Consider the following 14283-nt stretch of genomic DNA (forward strand, 5'->3'; position numbering starts at 1 on the left):
ACATCCTGAGGCTGGGATTGGGCCCAGGCCCCCCTGACACTTCTGCAGAGCACTCAGTGCAGGGGGGTACCCGGTGGGAGTCCCAGCCTACTTAAACATACACAGTCACACAACCAATCACTCCCCACTAACAGTTTAAAAAACACAAAAAATTACAGTAATAATAGGAGTTAAAAGTGGGCACACCCATCAACAATCACACCATACACACCTCATTCATAAAATGCGGAGAGACTAAAAAATTGCGCAGATCTTAGATGGAACAAAAATGAGGAGAGGGAGGGAGAGGTACTCTGCTCCTCTCCCTTCCTATGGCAGTTAAGTTGACCAAGATGGTTGAATCTACTCTCCGTTGGAAGTGGATCTTTATTTGGACAGTAAGCTTGCTGTTAGCATATGGCAGGTGCACAGCAGAAAATAGATTGGCATAAATCAATCACTGTTTTCTGATTATCAGTCATTTAACAGCAGCAATCCAGGTGGGGGGAACCCCTCCCCTTCTAAATGGAGGTACTGTGATAAAATGAGCTTGGGTGGAAAACCGGGAATGCATTTTGGCATTAAACCTGACCACATGCTTGTTTCTAGTATAAAGAAACAAATTCCAGTGCTGAATGTGTTGAATGTCAACTTCATTCTTTACATTTAACAGTACAAGCTACCGGCATCATTGCTTTGCATCTGGTTTCGGGTGATAAGCTTCCAGGAACTCTAGCTAAAAAGGCTCTTTTTAAGGGGTAGAAATGGCAAAAGATGCACAGCCTATAAAATCTCACCCCCTATAATTCATCATAGGGCTAGGTGGCTCAGTGGCTAAGACGCTGAGCTTGTCAATCAGAAAAGTCAGCAGTTTGGCAGCTTGAATCCCTAGCGCTGTGTGATGGATTGAGCTCCCATTACTTGTCCCAGCTTCTGCCAACCTAGCAGTTCAAAAGCACGTAAAAATGCAAGTAGAAAAATAGGAACCACTTTTGGTGGGTAGGTAACAGCATTCCGTGTGCCTTTGGCGTTTTGTCATGCCAGCCACATGACTACGGAGACATCTTCGGAAAGCGCTGGCTCTTTGACTTTGAAACGGAGATGAGCACCATCCCCTAGAGTCGGGAACGATTACCATGTATGTGCGAGGGGAACCTTTACCTATAATTCATCAGATGATAAGATGAAGCCTCTTCTTTTCAGAAGCTCTCTGCCTCTGAGTGGTAGAAGACGGGCTGTGGCATCCCGGTGCAAGCAGCGGACAGTAATAAAGGTCTCTGCACATATTTGTTTAATTGTGTGCTCATTGAGATGCAAAGTGAAACACAATATTCCAGATGGTGACATGATACATGACATTAGGAAGGTGTTCTGTATTCACCACCCTTGTCCAAGCTGCCCTGCCAATGTTTTGTTAGCAGGTGTCTCCTCCCAAAGAGTCACAACGTTTGGCTGGCAAAGTGTATAAATTGAGTTGTGTTATGAAGCATGCAGTGAAAGGCTTCCTTGCAGTTTAATTGTACACAGGACCATATTTATTTCTATCAGATGTCTTAATGATAATGGTGTAGGACTACATAAGATACATCCTGCTCAATTAAATAATACGTGGAATGAGGAGGATGATATATATTAGCTCAAGCTGGTCAAAACAGTTTATTTTTTTCCCCTGTTCCTGCCAGAATCACCCAGTGAATCAATTGAAGGCTGCCATCTTTAGTTCCCATGCCCTGTGGTTGTATCTCTAAGGCAGTGGTGGCGAACCTTTTTGGCACCGAGTGCCAAAAAGGTTGCACGGAAACAGCGCATGCGTGCTTGTCAGGGCTGCGCTCCAGAAAAGCCAAACTTCTGGGTTCTAGTGCGCATGCACACCTGATGATCCACTGGCCAGCATGCATGCGCAGGCCAGTTTTCGGCACTGCCGCATGCACAAAGGACAATTGATTATCGTGCACACATATGGGCCACAAAGCCAGAAGACAAACAGGCAAGGCCATGCGTGGCAGGCAATATGACTTTGCATGTCACAGGTTTGCCATCACGGCTATAAGGTGTTATGCAGGGCTTTAGATTTTCACCATTCCTCTTGGAAGATCAGAATGGATATGCCTGCTTCCTGCTCCAACCACTAGAAAGTTATCAGTGGTGGTTCACTTGTGTTTATAGAATTTATAAAGCTGCTCAACTTGAACATTGCAACTCTGGATGGCCGACAGTAGTGCCCCAAATCAAAACAAGGTAAACAATTTTAATTAACTTCTAAGAGATTAATAGGCAACCAGAAACTTGCATCCATATCTTGCTCCAGATGGGGATGCCAATTTTTCCAGCCTGAAAGAAAGTGCTTTTTTTAATTGCCTTTCTAAAGACCAACAGGGTCTACTCTACGCCAATGGTATCTCGGGAGCAGATCGTTCCTTAGGGCTTTGTTTCTCTTATCTCTGTCTTTTCTTTCATCAGCACTTTCATCTTTCTTCAAATAAGGGCAAATGTAAGCCCTGCCAGAAGAAACCATCTGTCTCTGTTACTTGACACTTTTCAGATCTTCAACTCTTTGCTTTGTTCCTACGGAGAAGATTCCCTGTTGTGGAATAGTGAGAAGAGTATAGGTCTATGGAATTTCAAGCATGCATAGTGTTATCACAGCTCTTTTCAACCTGTTATTTCCATACTATACAGTGTTTGGACTCTGTGTTCCTTATATAGGAGTGTCCCAGGAAAAATAAGCAGCTGCTTTAAAGAGTAGCCATTCAATGCACTTTTTGCAAATACACTGTATTGTTTTCTTCCCCAAAGGTGAATCGCAATTTTGAGCTGGTTGGACGGGTTAACTTAGATCAGTTGGAGCAAATGAAAGGAAAAGAGGAGAGCTCCAGCAGTGATGAGGAAGAAAAGGATGAGGAGATGAGCCCCGAGACAGAAGAGAGAGGTCAGTGTTGTGGTTGTCTTGATTAATTCTCCACCCAGCAGTTGCAGTGAGAAAGCTTCCAGTCATGCTAAAATGCAAAGTGACTTGCCTTTCCTCCCAACAGGAACCTGTTCAAAGGACAGTTTGTTCGGGCAACCTTTAGAGTCTGTTCCTCATTCCAAGAATATATCATCATGGTTTTGTTTTGGAGTTGTTGGGTTGTTGTTGTTTTTTGCAACAGTCCAGGTATAATAGATCCCCAAATAGATCTCCGATTTGAGGGGTATAATTAAACATTAACCTCTTTGAAGCTTAACTCAATGGATCTGATCCTCCATAGTATTAATTTTTCTACAAAAAGGAACTGCCAATGGGCATAAGCACTCACTGTCCCAAAGTCTTCTGTTTCTTAAAGAATGATTAAATCCATGGACATGACTGGAAGGAAAATGTATTTGTGTAACACCATAAAGATCCCGTTGATACAAAGTGAACTTGGGGGGGGGGGGAAACAAGAGGGCATGATTGAGAAGGCCATTGTCTTGAAGACTTGCTGTTTGTCCATTATGTCCTCTTTTCACCTGAATCGTACTCATTTCTGGCACTGCTGATCTTTGATTGTGAATTGGATCCTCCCAATGGCAGGCAGGCAGGCAGGCAGGCAAGCAATGCGAAACCACAATCTAATTCACTGGGATTTCATATGCTGATTCATAAGGGGATCATAATTAATAGTAACAATATCTCCCTTGTATTGTTACATTCCATTCTTAGCTAATCTGACTTACAGCTGTTGATAGACCTGTTCTCCACAAACTTAAGCCTCAATTTTTATTTATTTTGTTTGTTTGTTTAATATGTCCCCCCTTCTCATATGTACGACTCCGGGTAGCTAATAAAAACAGAGTAAAAAGCAATAGAGATTAAAAATGGGCAGAAATGACATAAAACAATGCAGTAATTGCAAACACTGATTTAGCACAACTATGACCAAGAAATGGCTCACACACTCCATCTTCTGTCTTGAAGACAAAACCAGGTTTTCCATACCTTGTGAAAGGCCAACAAGGTTGGGGGAACGATGTTCCTGGGGATGGGCACTTTGATAGAAAAGGCTTTGCTCCTAAATCAGATACCTTGAATTGCACCCAAAAGCACCCTGATAGCAATACAGCTCTTAGAGCAGAGGTACCACATATACTGATCAACTGGCACCCAGAACTGGCTGTGCTGCCACAATTTGCACCAGGCCAACCTTCTGAATACTCTTCAAGGACAGCCTGTTGTAGAGCACATACCAGTAATCCAAGCAGGAGATGGCTAAGGAACGTGTGACTATGAAAAAGACCTCACAGTCCAAAACAGTTACAGTATGTGATGCATAACACAAAGTTGTGAAAAAGACCTCCTGGCCATGGCTGCCACCTGCTCTTCAAATAGAAGCTGCAAATGCAGGAGGGACCCTCAAATTGCACGTGGGATCTGTCTAATGTAGGGCAAACCCACCCAGAACAAAAGATGGGAGACCACCAAAATCAGAGCGCCCTAAAACACAAAGCCCCTTCATCTTACTAGCTTTGAGCTGTGGACCAGCAGTGGGATTCACTTACCTTCTCTACTGGTTTGCAAATATGAGCGCATGCGCTGCTTCTGCGTGTGTGCAGTATTCACGTATTATGTTATAGCAGGTGAGCGGAGCCTACCACAGCCACCGCTACTGGTTCACCCGAACCAGAGGGAACTGGCTGAATACTGCCTCTGCTGTGGACATTTTATAAAGATTTTCCAGTGCTGGGCCCTCCAGAAACATGCGGAGAACCTTAGGAGAAATAAAGTGTTAAATGATGGTGTTGTGTCAACTCTGAGTTAACTTTCAAAAGCAAAGTCTGTAAAACTTGCAGATGGCCCTACCCTCCAAGAATTTGCCTGATTTGGGGACCCAAACTCTGAAGCAGATAGGTTGACATTTGGGGAATTAAAAAGTTGTTTAACCTCAAAAAAACAAGTCTTTCTTTAAAAAAACAAAAAACTTTAGGATAGCCTGGCTTGAATTTCAGAGAGTTGTAGTGCAGTATCCTCTAAAACAAAAACACATCTATGTGTTTGGAAAAAGTCTTGGGAAGAATTTGACAATAATTCTTGCAGCCATCCCCACAAAAAACAAAACTGCAGAGGAAGAAGGGCATACAATATACAGTATGTGTATGAGATCACACAGAAAAGCAAAAGAGAGATTGTCAATGGGTTAGGTTGCCTTGTGAGTTGTGTGGTAGCATAACACAAAGTGGAAACAAGGCATGCAAAGATCAGCAATTAAATGCAGCAAAATCCGACTGTTTTTCATTAAGTACTTTGAGAGGACTCTGGGAAGCGAGAGACATTGGCATTCTGTTGCTCTTTTTACTCAGGATAATCCCCACTACAGAATTAATGCTTGGAGCAGATGGTACTATCTCATTTTTCAGTGAAAAGAAATCAAGCAAGATAGTCCAAGTAATTATTTTTAATGGCCTGTGTGGCAATCGTCTTAATTTTGTGAGAAAACATTTTATCTTTTGTTTGGCAGACAGCTCTCTGGTTCACACTGGTCTCCCATATTTCAGCCAGGAGAAATGTCTACTGTGATTTCAGGGTCTTGGGAATGCTCCATTATGTTCTGCAGAACAACATCCAGCTAAAGCTTAAGCCGATAATTAGTGCTTCCCACCCGTTAGAATCAGTGAGAAGTATTTGGCTGGTCTACTCTCGAAGGGTTGATTGGCAGGGCATTCTCAGAGTAATAAATACTTTCACTGAGCGTTACTCTACAAGGAATGCCTTCCCTATAGGTGGAGATAATATGGCTGCAAACCTGTGGCACCCGGTCTATCACTGACCTATGGCATAAACACCATCCAGTTCAGTGGAATCAAATTGCACTCTGTATTCAGAACAACTTTTGAAAAGATGCTCACAGAACACTAGAACAAGTAAAATTAGCCCAAAGAATTCATAAAAATCATATTTCTGTTAAGTGTTTCTTCAGTGGGTATAACAAAATAGGTTCATTCACAAGTAAAGTTAAGCCAGTAGTGCTGGCTGTTTATTTGATTCGCTGTCAACCAGCATCTATTTTTCACAAGGCAAAGAGGACAACTGTGAGGCATTTTCTGCATTTTTGTGCCTTCTGTGCTTTGTACTATACAAAACATTCATACAAGTGGAAATAATTATCTTTAGAGATTGCTAGTATCTATGTAAACTAACAATCCTACAAGTTATGAAGTTCCCCCATAAGTGTCCCATAACCTCTGGAATTATTATTTTATATAGGGACTATTTAACTAGCTAACAATAGTTAAATAATTGAGTATGGCAACTACAGTGGGACCTCAAAACGCTTCTGACCATGACCAAATCGAGTACCAACCAAAAAGATCCACTAAATGTTTCACTCTGTTCACAGACATATCCTCGGGTGGCGATCAAACACAGAAGCAGCTATTCCCCCTGCCGTACTTGTGTGTGTGTGTGTGCGCGCGCGCACACACACGCGCGCAAGAGCAGTCAATCTTCCTTTCGGTCATGACCAAATCAGGTGCCGACCGAAGTCCTGGAACGGATTATGGCCATGACTGGAGGTCTCCTTGAACTAACAATAGTAGTAATAGTTATAATAATAGTATAACTAGCTAATGATAGTTAAAGTAGTTGAGCTATAGCAGTAAAATCATGCCTTTGGAACCTAGAATTATTTTCAAGGTTACTAGATGAGGATGATATCCATTGAGTTGACTCAACAGACTTTTGGTAATTCTATTGGCCAGGTTTCTCCATATCTTCCAATCTTGCACTACTTCATTGAGTTTCCTATGCTGTGTCTGGTATCAGCTTTGACAGTGAAGTTAATGTACAATTTAGAACAAAGAGACAGGTATAATGGGTAATGTACCAGTGATGCATACACTGTTAAGCACCACTGTAGAAATAGGTAGTCCTCAAATTACAATAGTTCATTTAGTGACCGTTCAAAGTTACAATGGCACTGAAAAAAGTGACTTATGGCCATTTTTTTCACAGTTACAACCTTTGCAGCATCCCCATGGTCACGTGATCAAAATTCAGCAGTTTCACATTTACGATCATTGCAGTGTCCCTGGGTCCTCTTTTGCAACATTCTGACAAGCAAAGTCAATGGGGCAAGCCAGAACTATGTCACAAATTTAACAACCACAGTGGTTGACTTAACAACTGTGGAAAGAAATATATATGGAGGCTTTCAGAGAGCGCCTGGGGAGGGCAGAAATGAGCAAAAAATGGGCCGTATTTTACCCCCAGCAGCACTCTATAAGCCTCCATAAGGCTATGCATGCAACTTTTTTGACAAAAAACAGGTCCGTTTTCACAAAAAACGGGGCATTTTTTGCTCATTTGGGGGGGCTCCATTCCCCCAGGAGCACTCTGCAAGCCTCCCCAAGGCTATTCATGCCTTTTTGGGGGGAGAAAACCGGGCCCATTTTCATGAAAAACGGGCTGTTTTGGGGAGGTTTGCAGAGTGCAAAAACTTTTTTCCCTTTTAGAAAGCTCTTTAACTGATTGATGAGAATTACATTGATCAAGTGTTGTGCCAGCAGAAACACCTACCTATCTACTGTATTTCTCTCTCTCTCTATTTCTCTCTCTCTATCCCTCTACCTACACACACTCTCTCTCTCCCTATCTACCTACTGTATTTCTCTCCCTCTCTCCCTTTCTCTACCTACCTAACTACTCTCTCCCTCTCTCCCTACCTGTCTACTGTATCTCTCTCTCTCTCTCTCTCTCTCCCTCTACCTACCAACCTACCTACTCTCTCTCCCTACCTATCTACTGTATTTCTCTCTCTCTATCTCTTTCTATTTCTCTCTCTATTCCTCTACCTACCTACCTACACACACACTCTCTATTTCTCTCTCTCTCTCTATCTACCTACCTGCCTAACTACTCTCTCTCTCCCTAACTACCTAGTGTATTTCTCTCTCTTTCTCTCCCTCCCTATCCCTCTATCTATCTACCTACTTTTTTAAAATTTGCCTCTTCAAAACCTTGGTGCGTCTTATACTCCGAAAAATATGGTACATACACATACACATTTTCATTTGGCAAAGGATGTGAACATCCAGTGCTTCTCTTATCTTGAGAGGGAGGGAGGGAGGGAGGGAGGGAGAGAGAGAGACTGACTCAAAGAGAAGCACAGGATGTTCACATTCTTTGCCAAATGAAAATGTCCCTTTCTAAAGATATTGGATTCCCATCTCACAAGTCCTTTCAAGTAGGGAAATTTGTGACTTTTTTTTTCTATTGGACTTTCAGACTACTTTCTCTTTCTGCCTTCTGCCTCCTTCAGAGAACTTTGGCTTATTCTTAAGATTGATACATGTTTATGTGCTTCTTTTCCTCCAAGGGAACATGAGGTTTTCAGAAAACGGTCCTCCTGAAAAACGCTTCCCCTGTGAATTTTGCGGGCGAACATTTGCTGAAGGCTCTGAATGGGAACGGCATGTGCTGAGACATGGCATGTAAGTGGATCCAGAAGCTACCACTTCTTCCACCAGCAAAGGGAAGAATGGAGCATTTCCCTGGTATATTGTGTATTATGAAGCAAATGCTACAAACAAAGCTTATTTATTATCAGTCAGTTAAAGATAAATTAATGCTGACTGAAGAAAACTGTCTATAGCTTTGGGTTTTACTGTAATGAAAACAAAGAACTTGTTAGATTACAAGGTTACTGAACAGTAGTACTAAAGGTAATTAGTCAATATTTTCCTTCTAATACATGAATGCCTTGAATATATAATGACAGTGTTATAGTTGAAAATTAGAAAGATTAAAGCCACCCTCAGCATAGCTCACCAAGAGATCCTGTGTATTTTTTCCTTCCATAAAATGTAATTATTTATTTATCTGGGACGAAAATACATATCAGGCTTGATATAAAAGTCATCATTTCTCCCTACAAACGTAACAATATTTTCATCTGCCTCTGAATATCCTTCTTCATTGGGATAACATTTTGAAATGTTGTTATCCATTAACTAGATAGTAATTCCCAACATGGATTATATAGTAGACATTTGACTGTATTCTATAATTGGGGAGGGGGTATGTCTCATTACTTGGTCATATGCATTATATTCTTGAATGAAATTTTTCTACTGTGTGGTTGCTGACATACAGACACAATCCTGGCAACTGCCTAGACTCCCTGCAGTTTTCTTGGCAAGATTATTCAGAAATGGTTTGCCATTTTCCCCTGGCCTAAGGCTGAGAGTAACTGGCCCAAAGTCACTCAAGTGGCCTTGTGCCTAAGATGAGACTGGGACTCATAGTCTCCAGTTTCCAGCCTTGGTGTTTTAACCTCACTATAAGAAACTGATTCTCTTAAGCTACAATGAATTGCCCAATTACTCTTAAGTCCCAGAGAAATCCATAATCTTGCAAAGTCTAATTAGTCAGCCTTATTAAAAGGAAAAATAAATTAAATCTTGGGAACCAAATATCTGTATGATTTAGTCCCCAACACTCCCCCAAATCAGCAAGTGCACAAAGACAGGTACCTCTTGATGCCTTTGTTCCTCTACCTATCTTCTGATTTAAGGGGGAGCTTGCTAACCATTTGGAAGAAACAACACCCACCTTATTTTACCCTGTACAGATAGTCCTTGAGTTATGTCAGTTCACTTAGCAACAGTTTAAAATTACGACACCACCCCCAAATGTACTTACAACCCAGTCCCACAGGTATGAATGTTGCAGCACAATGGCAGTCACTCAGTCTTACAACCAACCGCAGGAACGCATGTCCCCTGCCTATTCCCCCATCCCTCAGGGCCCTAACAGGCAGAAGCCCTGATATGCTAGCCCACCGGCTCCTCCCTATCCTGTCACTGATCTGCTCACTTACCTTTTCAAGACCTGCAGAACTCAGAGCCACGTGGTGGAACAGTATCCTTCTCAGAGACTGGTTAAGCTGTTCTACCTGCCTATCTGTCCCCTTTGCAAAAGGCGTTTTGCACAGACTACGGAGGCTGGAGGCCTGAACATATGCAAGATCACACACACACCTCTGCAGGACTCTCTCCTCTTTGCCAAAAGCTTTTGCAAAGGGATGGAGGCCTTCGGGGGTGCGATCTCAACGCAAGCCTCCAATGTCTGTAGGACAAGCTTTTTCCAAAGGGTGCAGAAGAACATGAGATCTAAAGAAAACAACTTCACCTGCATCTGAGAAGAAAGCCACTTTTCTATCACACATCCCTGAGCTCTACCCATCTTTGAAAGGTAAGTGCAAAGGAGGCTGAAGCAGCTATGGGGACCCTAAGGGATGGGAAGGGGAATATGAGATACCTCAGTGGGTGTGGGGAGACCTTAGGTGGCCCCAGGCGGGTGGTCTTTTTCTGCACTAGACTCCCCATGGTCTTCCCCATCCCTGAGGTACTTCATGGGCACTTAACGACCCGTGTATTCGATTAACGAATGCAACAGGGAGAGGCAGGATGGGGGTTCATTCGTTAAAAGTGATTCAATTAACGTTACAACCTTAATGGCCATTATGCTCCCTTATGGTCATAACTCAAGGACTGCCTGTACATGTATCCCAGGCTTAGAGGCCATCTGACTTGCTAAGTTATTCCTAAGGCTGACGTGGATTTACTCTTCCAAATTTCTAAGTCATGCTGGCTCTGCCCTAGCAAAAAGAGCCGAGAGGTTCCCCGGGATGCCCAAATCATCACATTTTTTCCCTTCCTGTCTCCATTTCCAGGGCAATGAATGAAACCAACCGGGTCATCAGTGACGAAAGCCAGGCCAAAGAGAATGCAGAAGAGACGGTTAAGGTACCATTGGCAGAAGAAATGGAAAGCAGCCCAAAGAGACTGGTGGACTTTTCCCACAAGAACGAAGCTGCCATCTGTGTCACTGTTGCTGCTACTGCTGCTGCTGATAATAAATCACTCCCAGAGATGGCAGAGGTCAAAAGTGAATGAGCACCTGGTGTGATTTCCGACAACCTACTTGAACAGTGATGAATGGGGAGGGGGCGGGCAGGGGGACAAGGAAGAATCAAAGCTGCTTTTAGGACTGAATGATCTATTTTCAAAGCACTGGTACCTGTGTGTGTGTGTGTGGGTGGGTGTGTGCGTGCGCGCGCGCGCATGTGTGGGCATGCATGTGGGCGTGCGTGGGTGGGCGTGTGTGTACATAGATTAAATTTATTTAATTGAGGACGGTGGGATCCGTGGCTCCACGACACCCACATGACTCTTCTGGATCTCGACAATGGGAAGTTACACGGTCATAACTTTGGACTTGGCGAGAATCAAATTCCCAGACGCGTCTTGCATTTTGCCTTTGTGCTCCACTGCTGGAGACTTCGGGATTCTTTCGACGACGGAGGCGTCCCAAGGATAGAAGAATGCAGGGGACAAAGTTCCGTGCCCAACTTTGGGGCACTCTTTTTTTTTCTAGTTTTAATATACATATTACGCTTTTCCAGAGTGACAAAAAAAAAAACAAGAAAAAAAAGAAAGTTAAAGACTGCTTTGGCTTAAAACAGTCACCTGTTTCCTAGTACCTCAGAATTAACCAAGGGAAATTAAAAACAAAACAAAAAAACACAAAACAAATCTCTGCATTTGTGAGTACTACCTGTTGTTGTTGTGGTTAAATATATATAGAAAGACAGACTGCTGGGCAAGATGGTGAATGGAAGAAAAACCACAAAGTTTTAAAAGAAAGAGAAGAAAACAAAAAAAAATTGTGCTCAAAAATCCCTGTGGGGGGTTTATTTCTTAAAATACTGTGATTTTTTTAATTATTTTAGTAAAAAAACAAAACAAAAAAGAGAGAATTCCTAGATACTGTCTGTGACTTGTCATCTTTTATTCCAGGTAAGCTGTTTGTTAGCGTTCAGCTATGATTTTAGGGCGTTGGGTTTGTTGGTTGGTTGGGCTTATTATTATTTTTTTAAGACTCATGTGATTGACTCTGTGCCGTTCTCGTTTGCCCCATGTCTACGTCGGCTCAGCCTGAGGGATTACAATACAGCACAATTAATTTTTTTCCCATGTAAAGTAATGTTACTTCCCCCGCATTTCTCCTTTGCTCTCACCCAATGTGATAGGGCTGGGAAGGAGAAGTAATTCTGGTGAATAGATGATGACTTATTATTATTATTATTTAGTTTTAAACATGCGGAGAAATCAAAGAAGTAACTTTTTTAAAGAAACTCAAAAACAAAAAAAGACCCTTTAACTAAAGAACCAAACTTACAGCACAACTATGCAGGTTGTGGACCCATCCATGAGTCCTCAGAATCATTCTGTTGCTCGTCCAATTGAACATCTTTCACTGATTATTATTTTGGTTACTTAAGAATGGTTGCTTTTTCTTTTTTTCAATGTGGTTTGTCTCGTTTTGGTACAAGAAGGGTCAGAGGGAGAGGGAATCGATAACCACATATAGTTCTAAAGATCAGGTAACCCAGTTTTGCAATACTAGGAGCCTAGAGATCTACATTTTGTGGACTTCAAGGAGGGAGAGAAATCATGGCGCCACCTCGCATTCTTCACACGAGGGGGAACTGCAGAGCCTAAATAGGAACGGAAGTTGTGTTTTGAGTTCCTTTTTCCATGTAAAAATGTTGGGATATCTTGCATGAACCTGAAGGAGAAGGTCCAGGCCCAGGGGAGAATGGTCTGATTGTGAACAAATGGGATTACTTTCCAAAAGTAGAAAGTACTTGAGTGAAATCTAGTTTTAGAAATGCATGTCTCTTTGGGTTGCTTTTTTTTCTCCTTTTTTCTTTTCCTTTTTTCTTTTCCTTTTTATTGTTTTTTTTTTTAACTTTGAGGGGAAGGGAAGGGATGGGGTGGGAAACAGGAAGCTGTGGAAAAGCTGATGCCACACAAAAATTCTCAAACGGATGGCGTGAAAGAGATGAAAAGAAAACAAACAACTACCATTGCATTTGTGGAGGAAATACTACTTGAAAAAAGCATGTATTGAATTTTGCAGATTCTTAGTTTGTGAGGGTGGGCTTTCAATTTCGGGTTTTTTTTTCCTTTTTTAATTATTTGGTGGGGAGGGAAAGTCATGTGGCAAACACATTGGAAGAAGTATAAATAAACATTTTGTGTCTGAATGTTTTCTTTTTAATTGGCCTCATATCAAATGTATTTAAACAGTTCCATACCTGGATTGGATGTTTGTAATGGTTACCAAAAATGAAAAAGAAAAAAAAAAAGAAATGATTGTGACATGCTTTTATCACTACTTTATTTTTCGAATAACATGTAAATATTGTAATCCATTGGATTTTTTTTGTTTTGTTTTTTGTTTATTTTATTTTTTGCTAACCTGTTAATAAATATATGGGACCATTATCCTTTTTAACAAGTCTAGAATGTCATATTTTTTCTTGTGTTTTTCCCCCTCCCAAATGTATCCTTTGATATATTGTGGACACACATTTTAGATGCATTATTACGATTCTGTTGGCTGTAATGATGACCTAGGATTGAGAGTAACATCCTTTTTTTATTTGTTTAATTTATACAGAGGACTTTTTTCAGAGTTTGAGAGAAGGAAATAAATAGCAAAATGATAACCCACTGGCTTCAGAACTCAGTATTTCCTAATTAAAATTAACTACTGCTCAGTGTTTGGTGGGTGAGGCGTGGATGTTCTGAAATGTTGCACTGATAACTTTTTTAAGGCAAAAGAAAACGAATAAAAATTTTTCAAACAGAAGTGTGCGTATGGTTCTCTCAAGTTCAGAAACGTTCTGCCTTTCTTTTGTTTTAACCCTGAAATATTGGCCCTTTAATTTTATGTCATTGTTATCAGTAGTGAAAGACAAGGAATTTTTTAATCATCGTCAGACTCAGCTCATTTTTTGCCAATGAAAAGTTTGGTTGGATTACTGTTAAAAATTTTTTAGAAGTTTGACAATATATATACTGTATTTTTTGGAGTATAAGACGCACCAAGGTTTTGAAAAGGCAAATTAAAAAAAAAGTTTTTGCACTCTCAACCTCCCCAAAACGGCCCATTTTTCCAAAAAAAGGCATGAATAGCCTTTAGGGGGCTTGCAGAGTGCTGGGGGGGGGCAAAAATGAGCCAAAAATGGCCAATTTTTCACTCATTCCTTCCTTCCCCAGCCCCCAGGAGTTCTCTGAAAACCTTCTACGGCCTCTTCACGGCCATTTTGGTGAAGAGGCAGGATTTCGGGAGGCAAAAAAATGCTGTATTCAGTGTATAAGACGGACCCAGATTTTCAGCCTCTTTTTTTAGGGAAAAAGGTGAATCTTATACTCTGAAAAATGTGGTATTTTTTGTCTTGTGAAAATTAAGCCCTTTTGGAGCTAATCTTACAGGGT

At 41.4% G+C, this 14283-nt stretch overlaps 1 protein-coding gene across 10 annotated transcripts in view; it reads left to right on the forward strand.

The window, feature by feature from the left end:
* The window catches only part of ZNF462 (zinc finger protein 462), a 165833-nt gene extending 152322 nt beyond the window's left edge, over nucleotides 1-13511 (forward strand). For all 10 annotated transcript variants that reach the window (XM_032214533.1, XM_032214537.1, XM_032214541.1 and 7 more), the window contains 3 exons: nucleotides 2776-2908; nucleotides 8310-8424; nucleotides 10668-13511. In XM_032214533.1, coding sequence (XP_032070424.1) covers nucleotides 2776-2908; nucleotides 8310-8424; nucleotides 10668-10890 — 471 coding nt within the window. In that variant the 3' untranslated portion in view covers nucleotides 10891-13511. The remainder of the gene's footprint in view (nucleotides 1-2775; nucleotides 2909-8309; nucleotides 8425-10667) is intronic.
* The last annotated feature ends 772 nt before the right edge of the window (nucleotides 13512-14283 follow it).

This window comes from Thamnophis elegans, chromosome 3 (genome assembly GCF_009769535.1).
Source record: "Thamnophis elegans isolate rThaEle1 chromosome 3, rThaEle1.pri, whole genome shotgun sequence".
NCBI lineage: Eukaryota > Metazoa > Chordata > Lepidosauria > Squamata > Colubridae > Thamnophis > Thamnophis elegans.